At 37.6% G+C, this 26,788-nt stretch overlaps 1 protein-coding gene across 1 annotated transcript; it reads right to left on the bottom strand.

Moving 5' to 3' along the window:
- Positions 1-1,649: 1,649 nt before the first annotated feature.
- LOC122278591 lies at positions 1,650-2,321 on the bottom strand. Its single transcript, XM_043088769.1, has one exon. It carries the CDS (start codon positions 2,319-2,321, stop codon positions 1,650-1,652), a length of 672 nt encoding a protein of 223 aa, XP_042944703.1.
- Between the last annotated feature and the right edge of the window lie 24,467 nt (positions 2,322-26,788).

Raw genomic sequence — 26,788 nt, 5'->3', positions numbered from 1 at the left:
GAAATGGTTAGAAACTGGAAAATAACATAGCTAATCGACTGATGGACGAATGAAACATAGAACCAAAAAACCATGAACCACGAAATACATTGAGGAATGTCCTCCATTGTGACAATTACATCTGAAATGGAGAGTGAATTTTTTGCTAACAAGTGAGCCATAAGGTCGCCATTTCTCCTTACATGAGAAACCTCCCACTTGGCAAAACTTTTAATTAATTGCTTAGCTTCATAGATGAACATGCTAGCACTTGTGCCTCCTTCTTGATCACTAGAAAGTGCCTTTGTAACTTGCTAAGAGTCGCCTTCAATAATAATATGGTGTAGGCCAAGATCGAGTCCAAACTTGATTGCTTGTAGTGCTCCATAGGCCTCTGCAAGTAGAGGGTTGGGAAACATCTCTTTGCTAGTTCTCATGGTTGCAATTATGTGGCCTGCATTGTCTCTTACCACCACACCTACTCCAATCCTACCATGAACCTTGTCCACTGCCCCATCCCAGTTAAGCTTATACCAATTCAAAGGGGGAGCCTGCCAGGAAGCAGTTGAATTGCAGGGTTTTCTGGAGGTAAGACCAATGGATGGACCTTCTTCTGCAAGTAGCATTATCATGTTTTGAGCCTCACTGATCAGCACAGAGGGGTGAGCAAACTCCCCTTTGAAAAGAAAACAATTCCTTCTCCACCAAATCTTCCTGATAACAATAGCAAATTCTTGGATTATGTGAGGAGGCATGGTTCTTAGTAGGGCTTCTAGGATCTGTATCATTGACAGCTGAGGAGGGAGGAATTTTTGTAGACTTTTACAGCAGCCACTCCATACATCTCTAGCAGCCTCACACCTCCAAAGTGCATGAACTATGTCTTCCACTTCCACCTTGCAGATAGGACAAAGGCCATTCTCCACAATCTTCTTTTTAAAGAGGTTGAGTTGAGTTGGGAGAGACTCGAGGCAGGCTCTCCATAGGAAAACCTTGTCCCCTGGGGAAACCTTGAACTGCCAGAGTTGTTGCCATACCTCCTTGTTTGAGTTGCTGGATGAGGCATGGCCCTTTCCTACAATGACCCTCTCATTTTCCAAGTGATAGACACTTTTGACAAAAAAATTGCCATCACTTGTGCCTTGCCAAATGAGTTTGTCCTTGCTGTTGAGAAGGCTGAGGGGAGTTTTGAGTATAATGGAAGCTTCTGTTGGATCAAAGATGTCTTTAACTAGGTTTGCATGCCATTGCTTAGAGATGGGGTCAATTAAAGAGGAGACACATGCATTATTGTCCAGGATCCTAACAGGACTTAGTGGTTTGCTTGGGGTGGAGTGAGCAATCCACTTGTCCTTCCATATGGAGGTATTAAGGCCATCACCAATCCTCCAAAAAGAGCCAGCCTCCACTAAGGGCCTTGCTAACAAGAAGCTTCTCCAAATAAAGGAGGGTTTAGATCGTATTTTTGCTTGTTGGAAAGTGGAGCTAGGGTAGTATTTGGCTTTCATTACTTTGGCTGCAAGGGAGTTAGTATGTTGAAGAAGCCTCCAACATTGCTTGGCCAGCATAGCCTTGTTAAAGGCCTCCAGATCCCTGAATCCCATGCCCCCTTCTTGCTTAGATTCGCCCATCCAACTCCAAGATAGGCAATGAATTCTATGCTCTTTCTCTTACTGCCCCCACCAGAAGTTGTGTGTTGCTCTGCTAATTTCATTGAGTAAGGAACATGGGAGTTTGAACACACTCATGGCATAGGTGGGGAGTGCTTGAATCACAACCTTGATATATATCTCCTTTCCTGCCAGAGATAGAAGCTTGACTTTGTGGTTGCTCAACCTCAGTCTAATACTATCTAGGATACCTTTGAAGGTTTTATTTTTGTTCTTTCCCACCACATAAGGTAAGCCTAGGTACTTTTCATAGGTCATGGCAGACCTTACTCCAGCAATGAAGAGGATAAAGTTTTGAGTAGCTCTGGTTATATTCTTACTGAATAAGATGGAAGTCTTCTTGAGGTTGAGCCTTTTTCCTGAGGCTTGTTCATATATTTTCAGTAAGCCATGTAACCTGATCCATTCAAATGTATTGGCCTTGCAAAAGAGCAAGCTATCATCAGCAAAAAACAAGTGGGAAATTTTGAGCTGACCTTTGGCAATTGGGATCCCATGGACTTGACCTTTTGCTTCAGCTTGACAGATTAGGTTACTGAGTGCTTCAGCACACATAATGAATAGGTAAGGTGAGATGGGGTCACCTTGCCTTATTCCTCTTGAAGGTTTGAAAGGGTCTTGAGGGGTGCCATTGACCAGTAGTTCATAGGAGACAGATTCTATGCATTCCATAACCAATTCCACCCATTTGCTGCAGAAGCCTAGCTTGTAAAGTACTGCTCTAATAAAGGCCATTCAAGCTTATCATAGGCTTTGCTCATATCAAGCTTGAGAGCCATGTACCCTTCTTTCCCTGTTCATAGTGTGCAAGGCCTTAAAGGCCACTATCATATTGTCTAATATAAGTCTACTTGGGACAAAAGCTGATTGAGTACAGGAAATTATCATGGGCAGGATATTCTTTAATCTGTTAGTTATGGATTTAGAGATCACCTTATAAAGGACATTACAAAGGGATATAGGTCTAAATTCTGTCACTTTTGAGGGGGCCTTTCTTTTAGGAATCAAGGTGATGAAGGTTTTATTAATCTCAGCCATACTCTTATTGAAATTTAGAACTTGGAGAGCTGCAGCACTAACCTGAGGGCCTATAATGTGATGACCCGCTTTTACGTGTATTTTCACTGAAGGGTTGTTTTTAATTTAATTAATATAGTGGTTTATTTATTTTAAATTATTGTGTTTTAAATTGATTTTTATTTTATTTGATGCGGTGTTTAATTTATTTAGTCGTTTTACAGTTTTTAAAATTGTTTTAGGCGGATCTGTTTTGGTTTCCGGAGTGAGGACTCGACCTCATTTCTTTTCCATCATCTTTTCTTTTTCTCTTTTCTTTTTTTCTCTTCTTTTTTCTTCTTTCTCTTTTTTCTTCTTTTTCTTTCTTTTTTTTTTCTTTCTTTTCTCTCCTCCCCGGTTCTCTCTCCCGCGCGACACACTCTCTCTCCTCTCCCTCACGCCGTTTCGTCCAGCTGCCCAGACCCACCGCCGTCGGCCACTGTGCGGCACACCACCCCCACCATTTTCTTCCCCTCCCTCCGGTGAACCACCCCACAAATTTCTACCGCCAACGGAGCCACCGTTTAGCCGGAAAACCACCATCAAGCCACACGGTTTTTGCTCCGATCTGCCGCCGTCGCTCCACCTCTGGCCACCACCTCTTCACCACTTCATCACTGACTCCTTGCCGTCCTAACCCACCCATTTCCGGCCTCTAACAGTCGCCGGAACACCTCCCACGAGCTAGTTTCCGATTTGGGTATTTCAGCCCTTCAACCACCATTTTCGCCGCCACCCACGGCCAAACTCCACTTCCCTTAGCTTCATAAACATCCTTAGGCCATTTCCTATCAATCCCAAGCTTTGGTTTGTCCCCGTTCAAAAGTGGGTATTTTACAACTCACGGCCATAGTGAAATTTCACTGTTACGTTGCTTTTCTTCCGCCATTTGCAACGCCGCGAGCTTTCTAAAAATACCATATAGCGCTGCAAGTATTTTCTAAACCCTACTTTTAGATTTAAATATATATTACTCATACAATAAATATTTATTGTTGGTTGGCTGATTCCGGACTGAGTCCGAGGAGTTCGGGGGTCGGATGGATGGAGGACGGAGTTGCTTGATTTATTGATTTATGGTTGGTTGGTTGTTTTGTGCATTGAATTTACATTTACATGGTGCATGCACGTGCGTGTTATTTAATTTGAGAAAATCCTGTTTTATTGGCGTAAGTGGATTTTCGGGTGCGTGTGTATCACGACCCCAAGCCGGGATGAGGTATTATCTCAGTGGAGCTCCTCTGGTCACTCGGGACCGTAATAAACTGAGTGACGTCCCCTGAGTTGTCGCTGGGCGACGACGGGAGCGGGGGCTAGAGGATGCTTGGCTACAAACGCGCCGGGCGCAGAACCGAGCATCGTTCTACGCACCGACTCCATGGCCCTTCGCTGGCCAGGGCTAGAGGATGCTTGGCTACGAACGCGCAGGGCGCAGAACTGGGCATCGCTCGTTTAGGTGTCACACGCGTGGTCGTTACCTGCGGTGTGACACTGGAGCCAGGGTGTGCGGATGACCCCTAGGGGAGGTCATGGTGCATACGGATTAATTGGTTAATGGTTTGAGTTAGATAAGGGCCAAATGGGACTTTTGGAGTGATATTTGAAAATGATATGTTTTTGGGCCAAATGAGATTTTTGGCGTGCATGGAAAAATTATGGTTTTATGGGACATGTGCATTGCATTCTTCCGTGCATGTTGTTTGAGTAAATATGTTTTTATCTAGTGGTGTTTGGATTTTACTTACCTGCGGTACCATTTTGGTATCGTAGATTTTGGTGCAGAGATCGAGGATGAGGAGGAGGAGGTTGAGCCCGAGGATGTGGCTCCGCCGGGGTGCTGAAGTTAAAGTTAAAGTTTTGTTGTTGGTTTAAATATATATTTGTGCTTTGTAATATTTTATCATATATGTTTTGAGCAGCTTTGTATTAAATTAAGAAAAATTCTGATACTTAGTTATTGACTTTGCTTTTTGCTGTGTATTTCTCGTGCACATTCGTCGATTTTACACACACTTGGCACGTCGATAGGGTGGTGACCTATGATGTCATCATCCGGACGTCTCGATTTCCCCGTGTCCATGAGTGGGGATTTGGGGGCGTCACATATAATAGACCAGTGATGTTGATAGAAGGCTGTTGGAAAGCCATCTGGCCTCGAAAGTTCCAAGCTTCCTCAACCAGCTTGTAGCATTCTTGTTTTAGAGTCCAACTGGCCTCAAACTTGAAAGGTTTGGCAGTCATGGCATTGCCTTGGAAATCCTTGAATATCATGATCTGAATGGGGCAATGATTAGAACTTAGTGCTGGTAGGGTGAGGACCCTTGAGTTAGGGAAAAGATCAGACCAAGTGGCATTACAAAGGCCCCTATCTAGCCTTTCTTTAATGAAAGCTCCCCCATGCCTCCCATTTGACCAAGTAAATTTATTGCCAGTGTAACCCATATCGCGGTCTCACAGGAAGTAAGTGAGGATTTGAAGGCCTCAATCTGATTGTGAGGTCACATGGGGCCCGCCCACTTCTCACCAAAGCTGAGTACCTTATTAAAGTCCCCTATGCATAACCATCCTACTGGGGCCATTGGTTTAATGGCTTCCAATAATTGCCGGCTCTCTTTCCTCTTGGCAGAGGTGGGACTGCCATAAAAACCAATTAGGAGCCAGTCCATCCCTACCTTATCCCCTTTAACCATGAGGCAAATGTGATTTTGAGTGTAGGAGTGAACTGTTGCATCTAGTTCATCCTTCCACAAGAAAGCAATGCCTCCACTAAGGCCCCTATTGTCAACTACAAAACTGTTATCAAGGTTTAGCCTTCTTTTAACTCTTTCTATCTTGAATCTTTTGCATTTAGTCTCCATTAAGAAGACAAAGGAGGGGAGCTTTTTAAGCACCATTTGGTGCAGGTCATGAACTGTCTGGGGTTCCCAAGCCACCGACAGTTCCAACTTATTCCATTCATTTGGTTTGGTGGGGTTATTCAACAGCCTCCACCATGAATGAGATGTGTGAGCTCATGTCATCATCAGTCTCCTGCTTGAGCTTTTTGATCTTGGATCTTGTTAATACAGCAGCAGAGGGGCTTGCTACTCATTTGTGCCTAGTGGGAGGTGGACTTGGGGTTTTTTTAACTTCTGTTTGGATGGCCTGAGGTGCCTCCTTCCAGTCCCAATGAGAAACTGTTAGAGCACAGGTTCCTGGCCCTTCTTTTCCAAGTGAAGCTCTTTTTAGATTGTTGCAGGGATTGAACTTGTTCATTGAAGAATTGGTCGATAGATTTGATCTGAGAGGAAAGGTCAACAAAGGCTTTAGGCCCTTCTGTCCCTTTATTGTTGTTTTCATGAATTGAAAGGTGAAGGTTGGCTGTTGTGCCATCCCTCTGTTGTTTGCTAGCCTCAATCCCTACCATGTCAGAAGGTTCATCCATAAGGGAAAATGGGACATCCCCTTCACAGCCTGACATTCTTCACTTACCTTAATAGGAAACAATGTTGACCTGTCCTTGTCCCATGCATCCTGCAGGTTGGCACCAACTGCATCTTTAGGGGATAGGATGGCAGTGTCATTAGACATAGCCTAACAACCTTCCTTGGTTTCTGTAGGTCCCTTTTTGGGGTCGTCCCTGATTTCCCCCTATCCCCTCTATGGTTGACTGGAATCCTGACCTGTTTGCCTGACCTCTTCACCATATCTTTTGTAAATTAGGTCAATATACTTGGTTGTCGGGGCTCTTAACCATGAACCATACTGCTGGTTGCCACCTCCACTCAGTTCACTCACACATACAACCTGCTTATGTTTGAGGATGCCACATTTAAAGCATATTGTGGGTAGTCTCTCATACTTGAAGGACACCCAACATTTCTTGTCATCCACCATGAGGAAAGTGCCTCTAAGGAGTGGCTTGGTGATGTCTACTTCAACTCTAATTCTCAAGAACTTCCCCCAACTGATGCCCCTCTCATCTACATGGACCTTGATAACTTTCCCCACGCTGCTGCCAATCTGAGCACCCATCTCTTGAGTCATGAAGTTGAAGGGAATGTCAAAAGCTTGAAGCCAGAATTCCTCTTTGTTGAAAGCTACTTCATTAATGGACATCAAACCATCATAGGTTTGAAGACATAAAAGCCAACAGTCAAAAGACCAAGGCCTTCCTTGCACCACCCTTGTTAAATCTTTTTTCTCATTGAATTCAATGAGGAACTTGTTGGGACCAACTTCAGAAAACTGAATCCAGCTTTCACTCCTCCAAACCTTTGACATGGTGCTCTTGAAGGCTTCCTTATTAACACTTTTTTCTACTACTATCATGCCCATCAAGTAGAAAGGCCTTAGTTGCCTTGGTGAAGGCATCAAGGAAGGTGGGAGGACCACCCCTTCCTTCTCCTTATCAGTGAGACTTAGCCTTTCCCACCTCCGAGTTAACTCCTCCTCCATCTTCACCTATCCAAGCCAGCCAACCAGCCTAGGTGACACACTCTACTAGAGAGAAAAAACCTCACTACGGAGGACTCATGCATATACTAATATGAATATATATATATATATATATATATATATATATATATATATATATATTTCTATATATAATATGGACCATATGGTGTAGTTTGTAAGTTTATAATTTATATATTTATTGGGCTCATGTATTCATTATAACTTATAGTTCTATAATACTAAAAGATAATATTATAATTTATAAATTTATATATACTATATGTAGTGGACTATATGTCTATATACATAATTATGTATATTATAAATTATATATATTGTACTATATATATGTATAAATATATGTGAGTTGAGCTTACGAGTCAAGGTGGGCTTCATACGAGTTTGCCCATGAACATTAATTGAACCGGTCAAGTTTTATATGAGTTTGTATCATTTAATAATTGAGCCTATTTTTGTGTTTGTGAATGATTCATTTAATATTCGATTCAAGTCGAACTTGAGTTTAATTGAGTTGAGTTTGAGCTACCTGTTGAGTAGCTTGTTCATTTTTCAGCCCTGCTTGTAGTAGGAATCAACAATAGACCTACTAGATTTCCAGGGACTCTCGCTTTGAGTGAATGTTAAAAAAATTGAAACTTTTCTTCTCCTCTCGCGGGTGAGGTTTGGATAGTGAGCTGAAATGAGATGAGTTGAGATCAAAGTTGAAAGTTGAATAAAAGATTATTTTTTAATATTATTATTATTTTAAAATTTGAAAAAATTGAATTAGTTATTATATTTTATATGAGAATTTGAAAATATTGTAATGAATTATATAAGATGAGATGAGTTGAGACCAACTCTAAATTTGATTACGCCCAAAGAATAACGCGGTAGTTGTAACACAGCTTTGGGGTGTCGATTCCACAGGGAGACAAATTAAAAGAATCGCAAGAGGAACAAAGAAACTAAAGAAAAATATTAAATAAGTAATAGAGAACAAAGATTAATTTTAAATGTAAATTAAAGTGAAGCAAAGTGATTAACAGAAAAAGTACTCAAATTTGACAAACAGTATAGCGTCGGGAATCCCTTGCACAAATCTGGTATTTTAATTATTCTTAATTCATTGGATAACTCAATTAGGAACTCAATTCCCGCAATTCCCAATCGGAAGATATAGATTTATAAACCAGACTTAAATCAAATGTAACCCTTTGAAAAACCATTCACCACTTTTAAAAAATTTGAATTACTACCCCTATTGATAAAATCTAATGACGACAATATACTCAGGAAGCGATATTGCAGCAAAAAACTAAATCAATATAGATAAATAATTGATCCAAACATAATCAAAGAACTAATCCATTCAATAGAAAAAGCATGACTGAATCCATAAACACAATAAATTCTATGATTATTCGGAGAAGAAAACATCAACGATGAATTGAGAATGATAAAACAAAAGAGTTTTAGCAATTGAAAATCAAATACATGAATTAATAATAAATTAGAAATACCATCTAATGTGCAAGTTCATCCCTAACCCTACTTGAGAATTTAGTTACCCATAAATATAATGGACAACAAAAATCTCCAGAGAAAACTGAAGTGAACGGTGGCCATGGAAGTGATTTTCTCCTCTCTTCAGATCTGCCTCTTGTGCCTCTTCCTCCCCTTCATTTTGTGCTAATGATATACTTATATAGGGTAAGAAAGAAACCCTAATGTCCTCTTGATTTCCGCATAAAAAAATCGCCTAAATTTTAGGACTTATCTTGGCAACCACGTACAGCCTTCAGAAGTTCGAATTTGGAAATCCTTATTAGAGACAAAGTTATATCCCTTTAAGATAGCTTTCCAATGCATCAAGAATCACATCAATCCGATATATGAGTAAAAAGATACAGTCAAAAGACTAAAGTATGTCCAGACTATCTCCTAGCGAATTTCGGACTTGGACTTCTTGTGGTTTTATTTTGTGATTTTTTCTTTTTCTTTTCTTCCAGATTGCTCTCAAACCCCATGAATATCCTCCTTTGAATTTGGCTGGGCTTGACTTGCTCTTTTATAAACTCTAAAATTAGACATAAAAAAACTGCTTAGGAGTATCCCAACGTAAATAGAAATTCAATTTAAGAATACACATTAATTCCTATGATTTCTATTCACATTTTAGTATTTTAGTCCAATAATAGGGTATATAGAGTGCACTTTCGCACACTCATCACATCCCCCAACTTACTCCTTGCTAGTCCCTAGCAATTTTCATGTCAAAACAACGAAAGAGACCAAAGAAAATCACACATAAAGGCCATCAAGTCACACTTTCCAGATTCACATATCAAAACAATCTAAGGAATCCAATAACCCATCACGATCAATCCACCTATAGCAATCCACAGAGTGTGTGTGTGTTCTCCAAGCCATAACCATCGTACCACTAACCTTGACACATGCAACATCAAGAACATCTTAAGCAAAAGGTTCAACTCCATAACTCACGGGTATAATAGTGTTTCGTGTAAGGGCTCTCTCTATGGAGTTGACAATGGGTGTATATACACTCTCATGGAAAATTAGGCAATTATGTACAAGCAACAAGCAAACATTGATCTTATGATAGGAACACTAACAAATGAGACTTCCATCAATCTTTCCAACAGCTTATTTAGGATCAGAATGGTCAATACAAAAGGTTGTAATGTGGCTTGGTTTTGGGGTTATATGAAAAAAAAAAGGATGAAAGGGATTCAAAAACTTCCAAGTACATACAAATGGAATTTTATTAAATATCTCAATAGACCACACTTCTCACTTAATATACTCTCCAACTTTTCAGATCATCAAATAATAATGCTTTTCCTTCTTCTTCCTTTTTTTCTTTTTTTTTTTCAACAATTTGATGGACAAACACATGCCACTTTTGTATTCTTTCCATCTATACCAACTTCTTCTTTTTTTTTTTTTTTTGGAGCTCACTCAATTGAACACTTTGCAACTTGTACTCTTCTCTTTTTTTCCGTCGTCTTCTTCTTCTCTTTTTTTTTTTTAATTTAAAATGATAAAATTAAAGAAAGAAAATACAAATTCCACACCTAGTATACACTTGGAAGTAAAAAGGGTAAGAAAATCTGTGTATAGGTTATACTCCAATGTGGAGAGGCATGGATGATATGGGCATATGAAAAGAAAAAGCTACAAGTGTTTTATTGGCTCAAAGTTGGCTACTAGGGGTCTATGATGGAAAGGATAGCTTGAAAGGCTCAAACGTTAATCCTAAGTTGACCTTCATCATATCCCAAGTATATCCACCATTGTACCGCAAACCATGTAATGATATTCTCAAAAGAAGTGCCCAATTCAACAGATCAATGAACGCTTATCACAATTTACTGCATTTGTATGCTCTCAATCCTCTCCAAACTCACATGAAAACTTAAGCAAAAGAGTTCTCTAGCTACATGTGTCAAACCACCATCTTACCACAAAACTTGGATAAGTGCATTAAGGATTCTGTGAATGTTTCAGCAAAAAATGATCTGGTGGGTTTGGTGAATTTACGAAGATGTCTATGAATGAGAATGAGTACACATGTGAAAATGATGCACATGTGATGCAAATTAAAAAAAAATTGACACATGAAAATATGCCACAGAGTTCCAACAAGCATTTTAAAAACTGAATTTGCACCACCACCCCCCAACTTAAATGAAACATTGCCCTCAATGTTTAAGAATCAAAATTGAATGGGGAGTAACTGAAAATGGTAGAATACACCTGATGAGTGATGTGGGTAGCTCCCTAAACACCAAAGATGGTAATCTGAAATGACGAAATGAAACTATCCTACAATCAAAAACAAAGAAAACAACAGCAAACAAAAAGGAAAAGAAAGAAAATAAGTGGATAGACTGGATCCATACCTTGGTGGTGTGGTCAAGGTTGATAGACTGGATCCACAAGTGGAATGTCTTCCACTTCCGAAACTTGCCTATCAATTAATATTTTAAGGCGTTGACCATTTACTTTAAAGATCTGACCATCCTTAGGATCTTCTATTTCTACCGCCCCATTTACAAAAACATTTTTCACTAGAAATGGGTTAGTGCACCTAAACCGAAGTTTTCCTTTGTGCTTGTGAGATCCAAAATCATATAAGCATATTCGATCATTAGGTTTAAACCTCTTCCTAAGAATATTTTTATCATGAAACGTTTTCATTTTAACCTTATAGACTTTAGACTTAGGCAAAGATTTCAATTTAACTCTTGGTACTTTCATACTTACAGGAATCTGTTTTCCACATTTCTTAGGCAACTCCTCAAATTTCTGTTGCCAAACCTATGTGCCATAATCCTGAGTTTCATAAAAAACAACACAAATATCAATTACATCAGATGAATCACTAACAGATGTATTAAACTCAGAATTCACAAGGGAATATTCAAGGGGATCAAAATCATGAGTTGTGTGAACTCCCTTGTCTATGAGTGCATCAATCATATACGTTTGGTGGCACTCGTCATCTGTTGCCTGCTTCTCAATATGGAAAATGTTGACCTCCATGGTCATGTTTCCAAAAGATTACTTCATCAACCCATTCCTGCAATTTATAAGTGCATTAGCCGTAGCAAGGAAAGGTCTACCTAATATGAGAGGAACTTTAGAGTTAGACTCAATAACTGATTGAGTGTCCAAAATTAAGAAATCAACAGGATAATAAAACTTGTCAATTTGGATCAAAACATCCTCAACTATCCCTCTCGGTTTCTTAACTGAACGATCAGCCAACTGAAGCACGACAGAAGTAGGCTTAATTTCACCCAAACCAAGCTGCAAATAAATGGAATAAGGCATCAAATTAACACTAGCTCCTAGATCTAGCAAGGCTTGCCCAAACTCATGATTCCCAATATTACATGCAATGGTTGGACAACCAGGATCCTTGTACTTAGGAGGAATTCGCTGCTCAATTAGAGCACTAACTTGCTCTGTCAGAAATGCTGTCTTCTTAACATGGTGCTTCCTCTTAACTGTACACAAATCTTTAAGAACTTTTGCATAAGTGGGAACTTGTTTAATAACATGAAAAAGAGGAAGGTTAATCTTTACCTGCCTGAGGTTCTCCAAGATTTCATTACTAGGATCCAAAGTTCGCATACCGGATTTTAAAACTTGAGGAAATGGTACCTTAACTGGATTCTTGATTACCTCGGCATCCTTGGGGAACTCGGTGCTATCATTGCTTTGTTCCTCTTCAACATCCTCTTGCTTATCAGTTGTTGGGATGTGTAAGGACTTACCACTTCTTGTCATAATGGCATTCACTTCTTTTAAATTTTTTTGTGCCATATGCTGACCTTGGGGTGCGGATTGAGCTTGAGAAGGAAACTTGCCACGCTCATTCACACTCAAGGAGCTCATTATCTTGGATATATGACTCTTTATCTCTTTGTTTTCTTCAACAACCTGCATAATCAAAGATTCAAACTTTTGATTAGTTTTACTCTGTGCCTCAATAAAAGCATGCAAAGTGTCTTCTAAAGGACTCCTAGAAGATGAAGGTGCATGATATGGTGCAGAATATGATCTAGGGGGTTGTGCAGGCGGCTGGTTTTCAGACTTCCAGCTAAAATTGGGGTGATTACGCAACCCAGGATTGTAGGTATCAGAGAAAGGTGCAACAGGCTTCATGTACATACCTAAGGTATTACATTGTTCCTCATACATCCCTCTCATCTCAACAAATGTGGGACACTCTTGGGCAAGGTGATCTACCCCACCACACACAAAACATCGTCCAAAAGACTCTGCATGATTAGCCACGTGTGTTTGCTTTAAGTCTTTATTCTTGAACACCTCTAGCTCCCTAGTGAGCATCTCAACCTTAGCCTTTAGGTTATCTTCTTCCCTGAGATGGTAAATTCCACCACCATTTAGGTTTCCTGCAGGTCGTGACCTATTTGTACTCTTAGTAGCACTAGGTCCAGTCCAAGTGTGAGCTTTTTCAGCATGCTCATTGAGGTATTCTATGGACTCATTAGGATCTTTCTGTAAGAACTCACCATTACACATCATCTCCACAAATTGACGCTCTCTAGGTGTAAGTCCCTCATAAAAATAGCTCACTAAGCGCCAATTCTCATACCCATGGTGATGACACATACTCAATAGCTCCTTAAATCTCTCCCAAGACTGATACAAAGTCTCACTCAAGACTGATACAAAGTCTCACTGTCCTTTTGTACAAAGGTGGAGATTTGCCTTTTTAAAGCATTGGTCTTATGTTGTGGAAAGTATTTATTAAAAAAGACCTGAGTCATCTCATTCCATGACCCAATAGATCGTGGTCTCAAAGAGTATAGCCAACTCTTAGCTCTATCCTTCAAAGAGAAAGGAAAGAACTTAAGTCTTACAATGTCATCAGTTGCATTTTGACTATGAAAAGTCGCAACTACTTCCTCAAACTCCCTAATGTGCACATATGGATTTTCATTTTCCAAGCCATGAAAAGTAGGGAGTAACTGTATCATCCCAGTTTTAAAATCCAATTGACGAATATTAGCTGGAAACATGATGCATGATGGTGTGGCTGTGCGTGTAGGGTGGAGGTAATCCTGAAGGGTCCTAGTGGGTTGATCTTCGTGTTCACTCATTTTCTCAGAATTAGAAGAATTATCAAACAAATGATCAGAAAAATTAAACTCTGACTCTAACACAGGTCTACAAGCAAACCTACCAAAGGCGTCTCTATACCTGTGCATGCAAGGTAGAGAAACACGCAACACTAAAAAAAAACTACAAAAAGAAATAGAAAATAAAAAAAAAATGCAGCAAGCTAAAATAGGGAACGAAGTTACCGCCTTTACAAACTGTTGAAAAGAAAAACTATCTCACAATTCTTCTACTGTCTCCCCGGCAACGGCGCCAAAATTTGATTACGCCCAAAGAATAACGCGGTAGTTGTAGCACAGCTTTGGGGTGTCGATTCCACAGGGAGACAAATTAAAAGAATAGCAAGAGGAACAAAGAAACTAAAGAAAAATATTAAATAAGTAATAGAGAACAAAGATTAATTTTAAATGTAAATTAAAGTGAAGCAAAGTGATTAACAGAAAAAGTACTCAAATTTGACAAACAGTAGAGCGTCGGGAATCCCTTGCACAAATCTGGTATTTTAATTATTCTTAATTCATTGGATAACTCAATTAGGAACTCAATTCCCGCAATTCCCAATCGGAAGATATAGATTTATAAATCAGACTTAAATCAAATGTAACCCTTTGAAAAAACATTCACCACTTTTAAAAAACGTGAATTACTACCCCTATTGATAAAATCCAATGACGACAATATACTCAGGAAGTGATATTGCAGCAAAAAACTAAATCAATATAGATAAATAATTGATCCAAACATAATCAAAGAACTAATCCATTCAATAGAAAAAGCATGACTGAATCCATAAACACAATAAATTCTATGATTATTCGGAGAAGAAAACATCAACGATGAATTGAGACTGTATATTTGATACCTTGTTTTCAGGGTACTAAACTATGTGATATTTCTGAAGTACTTTTCTTTTCACAAACCTTCCTTATATCGTCTATTTACTTGTTGGGACATGTCGGTTCAAGAAAATTGCATTATCATAGGTCTTTTTGTCTCCTTTCATATTTGGTTTAGCAAAGGATGCAAAGGACCCAAAGTATGATCCTTTATTTAGGGGTAATTGTATGGTTAGTAGTAAATGATCTAAAAAACAAAAAAAATAAAAATAAATAATAATTTGATTAAATAAATAAACAAGTAAGAGAAATATTTTCGTTACAAAGAAATTACATAAAAAGTAAATCTATAAAATAATATGACTTGATTTATTACATCAACATGTAAAGTTACTTTTATCTTAAACTAGATCTAATACATCATGAAAATCTGTCAGTTTATAAATTTATTTTTATGTAATCTTTTTTATCATTATATCAATTCTTAGTAAGAAATATTCGCACATATTTCTAGTTTTTAGAATGGAATAGGAAAAAGTTGACAATTTGAACTATATAGCACATATTCTCAATTCACTAATTAAGAAATTGTTTTAAAATGAAAATACTATTTGTATTTATAATGTTTACTTATATAATAATACGTATTGATGTATTAACTATTCATATGCTGGAAAAAAAAAACTATTCATATGTTAAAGATTATAAAATTTGAAATTTAAAATTTAAAATTTGAACTAAAAACCTAATAAAATGGATATTTTATATAAAATTATAAGTACATACAACACTACTCATTTAAAAACTCTTAGATGTAATTATTCATCACAGATTCACAAGACACTTCCTGTCTGCCCTCTTATGAACTGTAATTCTGAATAGAATAATAGGGTCATGACGAGTAGAAAATTGCATGCATTTGCATGTCTTTGTAACCTGAAAAATTTACAATCCAGAATGGCTATTAATATAATTAGAGTTGACTAGCTATGCCAGTGAGCCATCCGGATCTTATCAAAAAGCTGATTTCCATGGTTGAGGGCTACACGTGATTATAAAATATTAATCGTGCTCACCAGAAAGCCATGATATAGAAAACATTTTAAGATTCTTTTGCCAAGCAAAACAAACGAGGTTATATCAGTGAGCACTAAGATTATTATAGGTTCTTATGTGAGTCGGAACATTCCTCTCATTTCCTTTTTTGTAAATTTTTTTGGTAGCATCGTAATTAAGATCCATTGTCCAAATATCGATTTGGAGGATTCAACACGTCTAAAGAGAAAGCAATCGAGCTGCATATCATGAAATGGATAAGCTAGCTCTTTCTTGTGAAGATGAGTTAGTCTGATTGCAGAAGGGTCCTCAATTAGTTATTCCTAGTATCCATTTGGAGAGACAGTATAATGCTTGATTATTTTAATGAAGAGAGAGCTTTTTATTTAAAAAAATTATTTTATTATTATTTATAAATTATTCATAATTTTTTTTATCTATCTCAATAAACTAAGGCGCCTGGACGGTGCAATACGAAGTTAAAAACATGTGGATACAACCGCGTGATCCTCACGCGTTCTGGAAACGCTTGGGCATGTTATTTTTGAAAATGCGAAAACTGAGTCAGATTCGGATGCATTTTGAGATTGTTTCGGAGAGTCAAATTCTATGAAGTAACGTAGAAAGTTGGTGGGCGAAGTTGGTGGAAGGGGGATTGTTGGTGGAGACGCACTACTTTTTGAAGTAATATATCCCGTTTATTTAATTTTATTTAACTGCCTAAAATACCCTTTGATTCGTACCAAAATCGATGAGTTAGGTGAACTGAGCCAAGAATTATTGAATATAACCCTGACTACTCTCTCACTAGTCTCTCTGCATCAAAGTGCTGAAGTGAGGATCGAAGCCTTATCTTGTTAAAAACAAAAGCAACAGCCACCTGCTAGAAAATCCAACGAAGAACACTAGCTGACACAATGGACATGGAATCTCTCATCACCCAGACAGAAACTCTATCTTGGCAAGATCTTAGATCTTCAGCTTGAACCTGCACCAGAAACAGCCAAGTTAACTTCAGACACAACACTAGTAGGCCATCTAGTAGCAGACAGACCACTGAACAAATTTGCCATTCACTCTAGCATCAAGACAGCCTGGAATTTCAATTAAAAATTCCTCATCGAAGATCTTGAAGCCAACTTGTTCTTATTCACTTTCCATTCTCTACAAGACAAGCTAAGGGTGCTCAACCAAGTACTTTGGAACTTCAAAGGTCACCTCCTAATCCTGAAATCATGTTCACCAGGTTCTACCTTACATGAATTCTGTCTTAACTACTCCATATTCAATATCCAAATCATCCATGGTCTACCAGTAGATCACATGACTTTAAGAAATGCTACAAATATAGGGAAAACTATAGGCAACCTGATAAAGGTAGAAGAGGACCCAATTTTTGGCATTGCATGTAGAAAATTTATTTGTATCAAAGTTGAAATTGATATTACAAACCCCTTGAAACAAGGATTCATGCTACCAAGAGTTGGTAACCAAGAGACCTGGATCTCTTTTAAATATGAAAGGCTACGTGCATTTTGCTATGCATGTGCTAGAATGGGCAGCACACAAATATTTTGCAACTATCGAAAGACCCCACCTGAAAGCCTACCTTTTTGCCCCTGGCTACGAGTAGAGTTCCAAAACTCATCCCTTGTTTTGGCACATGCCTCTCACCAAACTGCTAAACACACACACCCATCACTGACTCAATCATTTCAGCAAACACAAGAAACCCAAGACCAGGAGGAACCCATCACAACTCTTTCCAACCAATCCATCAAGCAACAAAAATTGAAGAGTAAAGGGAAGGCTATCCTAATAGTAGAGGGATCATAACCAGAGGGTAATCCATCTTACAGATATCAACACAGAAGAACATACTTCCTTCGGTGTCACACATGGGCAACCAGAACTCCATAGTTTCTATGACGCTCTCAGATTCCGTTTGGGATTGGACGGACATCTGAAGTGTCGGTACATGCAACACAATATTACCTACCTCTGTTTATGACATATAAGATGCAATATTCCTAACACGCATATAGCATTAAGCAATATTTGCAGTAGATAATTTTTTTAAAGCAATATTATGCACCAAACTTACAATATCCTAAATAGTTAAACTATAATCCATACATACTTAACAAAATAAATATCCATGATTATAGTACAGGTCTCAAAAGATTGTAATATCAAAACATGGGAGACCAAACTCTATATTTACATTACCAAAACACACTATTGAGCCAGTTTGTTGAGTAACTCGCGTAACTTGACTAACGAGGCCATAATATTATCTAAAAATCTAACTATGGAAACTAGAAGCTTTGCATCATGTCTGCGGCATCTAGTCAATCTCCCCCAGTCTGCTAGTAAGCATAGCATAGCATAATTGACATATAGCTTGACATAATTGACATAACTTGAACTGAATCGCAAACTAAACTTGACTTGACATGACATGAACGTGAACTTAAAATATCACATGGAATAGCAACATAGCATGAATGAGAACTTGAAGCATAACATGGACTTGAAAAATAGTATGAACGTGAACATACATAAGTTGAACATAACATGAACCTGAACATAGCATGACATACGTGAACTTGAAACATAACGTGAACATGAACATAACATAACATGAACATAAACTTGAACATAATATAAACCTAAGCATAACATGACATAAACATGAACTTGAAACATAACGTGAACATGAATGTGACTTGAACATAACAAAAACCTGAGCATAACATGTGTAATACCCGAGTCTTACTACGTATGTCCTTAAGTCATTTTATTTTATTCTTTAAGTTAAATATTCCTAAGATAAAGATTTTTATTACTTTATTTTAAGATGGATGTATTTTTATTTTAAGTGTATAATTTTAACAGTTTGCAATATTTTCCTTTAAAGCCCTCAAATTATTATTTTTAAGAAATAGCCCCATTTGATTTCTACCATTGGATTTGGTAGGTGAAGTAAATATCTCCTCACTTTTAATCCAAGCCGTCCAATTCACCAAGCTTTCAAGGGAAACTTTGACCAAGGCCTTACATTTCGTTCCCCAACCCGTCGGTCATAAGCCAAAGAAAAACACTCCTCCTTCTTCCTCTCCAAGACGACGTCTTCTCCTTCTCCATCTCTTCTTCTTCTTTTAATCTTCCAACTCAAGAAAAACCAAAGTTTTCTCTCCATTTCTTCAAGTCGTGTGACCCCAAGGGAAGAAGGAAACTGTTTTCTCCTTCCCCAAGCCGTGTCATGCACTCCTTCCATACCTATTTTTGGGTTTGTTCATAGCTTGGAATTCAAAGTTTGTTTTCATCTTCTAAGAGGTGAAAAATTGAAGATAAGAGGCTCTTGATTTATTCCTTAGTATGGTTTATATGTGGGTTTCAAATTTCATGGCTTATCTCACATATATATTTCGATTTTAGGTTTCCAGCCAAGGGTTAGTGTTTTCTCTAGTCCACTAAGTCGAAATCACCTCTTCTCTTCATCATTTTCATTCTTTGGAAGGGATTAACCAAAGGTATAAACCCTAACTTGAAGTCTAGTTGATTGGGATGTTGTTTGAGGCTAACCGAATCATGTAGAACACTTGTGTTTCAAATTTTGTTTGTATCTCTTCATGTTGTGATTTATATATGTATATATATGCCATGTTTTGGCTTAGCTGAATATATATGTATGGGGGCTGTTTTGGTGTTATGTTTTATATATTTTGAAATAAAAAGGGTGTGACGCCCCCAAATCTCCACGCACGGATACGGGGAAATCAAGACATCCGGATGATGACATCACGGGTCACCACCCTATTGACAAGTGCCAAGTGTGTGTATAAGCAACAAATGTGCACGAAGAAACACTCAGTGGATAGTAAAGTCATATAACTAAGTACCAGAATTTTTCTTAGTTTAATACAAAGCTGTTCAAAATATACATAATAAAATATTACAAAACACAAATATTGTTCAAACCAACAACAAGCTTAAACTTCAACTCAATACTCCGACGGAGCTGCATCCTCGGGCTCAGCCTCCTCCTCTTCCTCGAACTCTGCACCAAAATCTACGGTACCAAAAATGGTGCCACAGGTAAGTAAAATCCAAAAACCACTAGATAAAAACATATAAAACTCAAACAATATGCATGAAAGAAAAGCCAATGCACATGTCCCGTAAAACCATATTTTTTTTCACGCACGCCAAAAACCCATTTGGCCTAAAAACATTACCATTTAAAACCAACCCTCACCATTATCCCAGATAATGGCCCAAACCACTACTTTCCCAGAAAATGGATCATAAAGCCTCAAACCAAATCTCGCCATTTTCCCAGAAAATGGCCCGTAACCAAAACCATAAAAACGATCCAATTATGCATGCACCATGATCTCCCCTAGGGATCAATCCGCATACTCTGGCTCTGTGCCACACCGCAGGTAACGACTACGCGTGTGACACCTAAATGAGAGATGCCTAGAACTCGCACCCAGTGCATCCCTGGCCAGCCCATCCTCTAGTCCCCGCCACTCTAGGGACCACAGAGTCGACACGATAGTGTTATCGTATCATGCGATCCGATCGTCGTCCTGTGACAACCCAGGGGATGTCACTCAGTATTATCCACTCCCGAGTGACCAGAGGAGCTCCACCGAGATAATAACTCATCCCTGCTTGGGCTCGTGAGACAAACGTACCCGAAATCCATTTACGCCAACAAAACACGATTTTCTCAATTAAAATAAAATGCGCATGAATGCAATATAAATGCAACCTCAAGGCATAAAACAACCAACCAATCCAAATTAACACATCAAGCAATTCCATCCTCAATCCATCTGACCCCCGAACTCCTCAGATTCAGTCTGGAATTAACCAACCAACAGCAAATATTTATTGTAAGAGCAAAATATATTTAAATCTAAAAGTAGAGTTTAAAAAATACTTACAGTGCTATACGGTATTTTTTGAAAGCTCGCGGCGTTGCAAAAGGCGGAGGAAAAGTAACGTAACAGTGTAATTTACATTGTGGTCGTGGGTAATAAATTACCCACTTTCGAACGGGGACAAACCAAGATATGAAATTGATAGGGAATGGTCTTGAGATATTTATGAAGCTAAAGGAAGTGAGTTTTGGCCGTGGGTGGTGGTGGAAAAGGCGGTGGAGGAGCTTAAAGGGGCTGAACGGAGTTGAGCTCGTGGGAGCTGCTCTGGCAACGGATCGATGCTGGAAATGGGTGGGTTAGGTTGGCAAGAAGTAGGGGAAGAAGTTGTAAAGAGATGGTGGCCGGAAGTGGAGTGACGGCGCCGAAACAGCTCAAAAACCGTGTGGCTTGGAGGAGCTCGTGGCGGCAAACGGTGGCTCGGATGGAGGTGAAACTTGGTGGAGATGTTCACCGGTGGAAGGGGAAGAAAACTGGGTGGGTGGTGTAGACCACGCCACCGGCGAGCAGTGGTTCTGGGCTGAGAAAGCAACCGGCGATAGAGAGGGAAAACAAGGCTGGTTCCATGACTTCCAGCCGTGCGTGGTGGCTAACAGCTGGTCGGATCGCCCTGAAAATTGGTGGGGATGATCAGTGGTGAGAGGGGAAGATTTTGGTGGGGGTGGTATACTACAAGGTGGCCGGACAGCGGTGAACCAGGCGGTCAAAGGGCCGGCGACGGTAAGGAGAAAAGAGAGTTGTTCGGTGTACGCGGGAGAGAAGGAAGAAGAAAGAAGAAGAAAAGAAAGAAAAAGAAGGAAAAAGGAAAAAGAAAAAGAAAAAAAAAAGAGAAAAGAAAAAGAAAAGATGAGGGAAAAGAAATGAGGTCCAGTCCTCACTCCGGAAACCAAAAACTGATCCGTCGAAAACGATTTTAAAAACCGTAAAATGACTAAATAAATTAAACACAATATCAAATAAAATAAAAACTAATTTAAAATACAATAATTTAAAATAAAATAACTATTATATTAATTAAATTAAAAACACCATTCAGTGAAAATACACGCAAAAATAGGTGATCACAAAGGGTTTTTAACAAACAAACTTGTTTTAAATCATAGATGACTCTTGGAGTAATTCTTGGTATGAGTGTTGGTGCCGTGGGTTTTATTTTGGAGTTAGTGTTATGTTTTCTGTCTTAGGATGCTAGAGGTGTTTAGATTTATTATGGTGGTATGTAATCCTATAAATTTGTTTTAAAATGGGTGTTAAATGATTAAATTATAAACTTTGATGCTAAAGATTTTTAAGTTACTTAATGGGTTATTTTTGCTATTTTCTATGTTATGCTTAACGAAATAATGTATGTTAACTAGGCTATTTATTATGCTTATGTTACTAGATTTTCGGCCTAAGTTGGTATTAGAAGTAAAATGTTAATTATACAAAAGTGCTAGAGTGTGTAAACTGTCCAATAAGTAGAAAAATTTTATAAATGCCCTATGTTGATGCCTAAATCCGTCCTTGGCTTTTGCTCCTTCTCAATTTATTTCCTACCAACCTAAGAGCCCGATTATGTGCAATGTATCCCTTCTAATATGGGACACAATTAACTATTTTAAAAAGGGGCATGATTCTTAGAATTTATTTAGCCTATTTGGATTGCCTAGATTTATTTTAAAGCCTTATTAATCATTTTCCAGATTTGAACCTTTACTTTCATTAATTCCAAAGTAAGCCTAAATCAACTACACCTTGTTAAGCCCATGAGTCTTCAACTATCTTTCCATATAAAATACCCAAATGGTATTTTTATGGATAGCTAGCATGCTTTAGTATTAATTATGTTACTCTTGTAAGGGTTAGAGACGAGAGGTTAGTTATTGAGGTAATAATGCTAAGGGTGGAAAGGGAAGTTAGATTTATAATATTTGGATTTCTCGTTTAAAGGGAGGCCTAAAGGATGTTGGATGAGTATTAACATGCTTATTATTTAATTGGAATAGGACCTATTGACGTTGGAGATACCGAGGCATATCGAGGTAAGTAGCTATGACCATACTTCTTACACACAAAGTTCTCTTATGAAATAATGTCTCTCTCTCTCTCTCTCTTCAAATGTTCTTCTAAAGAAAGAGTAAATGTATATATTATGTACAAGCCTTTCTTGGTAGCCTTTATTAAGCACCCTATCGATTATAATTATTTGTATATATATAAGGCAATGCATGAACGTAGATTCTAAGTCATGGGATTTTTTTGTCAAAAAACTAATGTCTTACTTATATGTAGCATGACATGAAATGCTATTTTTTCAAAAATAGACGCATATGCACTAGACTAAGAAAAGATAACGAAAATGTTTGATTGCAAAGAAATGAAAGAAATGAAAAGATGTTAAGGTATGAAAACTAGCTAACGGCATGAAAGATGATATTTAAGCTCATTCTTTTAAATGATATTTTTTCATGAATGAATTGTTAAATGAAAAGGACTGAATGAAGGAAAGAAAGGATAGAAAGGAAATGAATGTTTTAATGTATGAAACTATGTAATGGCCATGATTGATAAATGAATGATGGTACCAAAGGGCTGGGCAGATTGCAATGTTGAGTAAGTAGTACGGGCGATGCACCCAGTGCTACTCCCTGACAGAAGGATTCTCAACCCGCGGCCACGGGCAGAATATGGGCAGAATCAGGTCCAAAAGACTGCTAACCCCAACACACAGGGTGTAATAATGTGTATAGGCCAAATGAAAGTGAAACATGAAAGTAATATTTTGCATGAAAGTATTGTTTAAATGTTATGAATGAAAGTATGATTTATTTCTTAAATTGCTTATGCATGAAAGCATCATCAGAATCAGCAAATGTTTAATGTATGCATGTTTTCAAAAGAAAAGATTAGATACTTAGTAAGTTAACGGCATGGTGTACTGCTTATTGAGTATTAAACTCACTTTGTGTTTATATTTTAAACGTCCAGGTAATGATGAATAGGCTAGGGAGTAGGGCATTACTGCAGAGGGAGAGACAGATGCTTAGTGTCTTCCCTATTGATTTGACCTTACATGGATGATTGGTTATGTCTATGGATGTTGCTTTTATGTTGGGATGGGTCCCTTGTCAGGTTTGACTTTAAACCGTGTCTTTTGGTATGGTGGGGTGATGGTAAGCCCTTATACATTGACTTAGTACCTTCTTGTATGTATAGTAGAGACTGAGTCCCTTCCTAACTAGAACAGTTATGTTTTTATGAACGTATGATGGACTTTGAGAGTCACTTATGGATGAATGTTTAAATAGAATGTCTATCAGATGTTCCTCTATTAAATTAGAATTTTAGAGTACATGTGTGTCATGTTCATACTAATCGCATATTACTAGAAAAAAAAATAAGGAGAAAGAAAGAAAAGGAAGAGGGACAAATATATACATAGCGATTCCACCCTTCCTAGGGCGGGGTTGTTAACATATGACATAAGTGTGAACTTGAAACATAACATGAACCTAAATATAACATAACATAATGACAGACTATACTCATTCACCATAGTAGTCGATAGTGCATAGCCATGACCGTAGTACCAAGTAGCGCGTATCATCCTTCTGCAGTACGACAGACTATACTCCTTTACCATAGTAGTCGATAGTGCATAGCCTTGACCGCAGTACCAAGCAGCACGTATCATCCTTCTGTAGTATGACAGACTATCCTTCTTCACCATAGTAGTCAATAGTGCATAGCCTTGACCGTAGTACCAAGTAGCGAGTATCTTCTTTGACTATAGCACAAGTTAACTAATAATTAAAACTTAATTATTCTTGAAATACACAACTATATTCGAGATGAAACATGACTGAAATATGAAAGGACATAAGTCTTGACATCACATAACATGACTTGCATGTAACTCGAGAGACATGACTTACTTGGGATATAAACATTTCACAATATGACATAACATGTAACAGACAACATTTCATAACATAACATAACATATAACAAAGAATATTTCATAACATGGCATAACATGTAATAATGAATATTATGTGACATGACATATATGAAACAGATGACATATGGGACATAACATACTTGCAATAGATAGTGTGACACCCAAAGATTCCACTTGGGATCGAACAAACATCTGAAGTATCGTAACATGCAACATAAGGTTACCTACCCCGTTCATGACATATAAGATACAATATTCCTAATATGCATCTCGCATTATGCAATATTTGCAATGGATAAATTTTTTTTTCTTTAGCAATACTATGCACAAAACTAAAAATATCTCAAATACTTGAAACATACTTTATACATAAAGGCATACTAAACAACCATGATCACAACACTAGTCCAAAATGGTTGTGATCAAAAGAGTACTGGAAATACAACTCCATAAGTATACGTAGTAAAAGTTAATTACTATGCCATCATCGACGTCGCACTGTAGCTCAGTCGACCATGTTCAGTTGGTCGGATTCCGATTCTCCTTTGGGTCTTGTAACAAGATCTACTATTTGGGAGGAATGGTAGTTGTGACTACCACAATTAGATTTGACTACAAATCTCAGTAAGTTAACAGGAAAAACTCACACAGATTAATGATGCATGCATGGTAGTAAAAGCATGAATGCATAATTAAAGTCGTAAGTAAGCAGAGCATGAACGTGAACTGATCTTGACTTGACATGACATGAACTTGAACTTAAAACATAACAAGGACTAGCAACATAACATGAACATGAACATGAACTTGAAACATAATATGGACTTGAATCATAGCATGAACGTGAACATACAAAATATAAACATGAACTTGAACTTAACATAAACCTCAGCATAATATGACATAAACGTGAACTTGAGACATAATGTAAACATGAACATAATATAACGTGAACGTGAACTTGAACATAACATGTGTGTGAATATAACAGGACATGAACATGAACTTGAAACATAACGTGAACATGAACATAGCATAACATGAACGTGAGCTTCAACATAACTTAAACTTGAACATAACATGATATGAACATGAACTTGAAACTTAACGTGAACATGAAAATAACATAACATAACATGAACTTGATCTGAAACTTAACTTAACATGGACTTGATCTGAAACTTATTCTTATCTCATGGGGTCACCATGATTGCTTATTCTTATCTCATGGGGTTACCATGATAGTGTATTCTTATCTCATGGGATTACCATGATTGCTTATCTTTAACTTCTTGACATGAACTTGGACTTAAATTCTGACAATCAAAATGATTCTGCCAATCGTTTCGTCAGGAATAGTGAACAATCAGAATGATTCCATATGAGTATTCTAAATCACGTACCCTAGCAATCAGAATGATTACACCGGGAGTAGTTAGTAATACTCTGAGAATTAGAATGATTACATCACGAGTATTTTAAAACACATACCCTAACAATCAGAATGATTACACCAAGAGTACCTAGTAATACTCTAACAATCAGAATGATTCCATTACAAGTATTTTAAATAAGATACTCTAAGAATCAGAATGATCATGCTATGAGTATCTGCATAATTGAACTTGAACAGCATTCTGATAATCAAAATGATTTCGCCAAAAGTACCTCGTGTGAATTACAAATGGAGATATTTGGATAATCATAATGATTACATCATGAGTATCCTAGATATAACTGACTTGAATGTAACTTGAAAGACATGACTTACTTGAGATAGAAACATTTCGTAATATGGCATAACATGTAAGAGACAACATATTTAACATGACATACTTACAAAAGTGAATATTACATGACTTAACATACATGAAATAGATATCATACTTAACTTGACATACTTATAACATATAACAATACATGAAAGAATAGATTATGTAACATATAAATATTCATGACAGAATAAATTAGGCATAACAGATAAACATGTAATGACATGGTATGGCATGACATATATGGTAACATACATATATAAACTATAGTTTTCTTACCCATCACACATACATAGTAAACTGATAGTAAGTTAAGAGGTAACTTATCTCATTTATCGCGTTCTATGAAAATAAAGCGTGAAATACGAGGAACTGTAAGAAGATATTTTAAAAGTTAGAAATTTAA

Source organism: Carya illinoinensis, chromosome 10 (assembly GCF_018687715.1).
Source record: "Carya illinoinensis cultivar Pawnee chromosome 10, C.illinoinensisPawnee_v1, whole genome shotgun sequence".
Classification (NCBI taxonomy): Eukaryota; Viridiplantae; Streptophyta; class Magnoliopsida; order Fagales; family Juglandaceae; genus Carya; species Carya illinoinensis.
Note: the sequence above shows the minus strand (reverse complement) of the source record. Positions and strands in the feature narration are given on the sequence as shown.

Bases quoted from the DNA above. Each gene is read 5' to 3' on its own strand.
- LOC122278591 (XM_043088769.1), bottom strand. From the start codon at position 2,321: ATGGAATGCATAGAATCTGTCTCCTATGAACTACTGGTCAATGGCACC.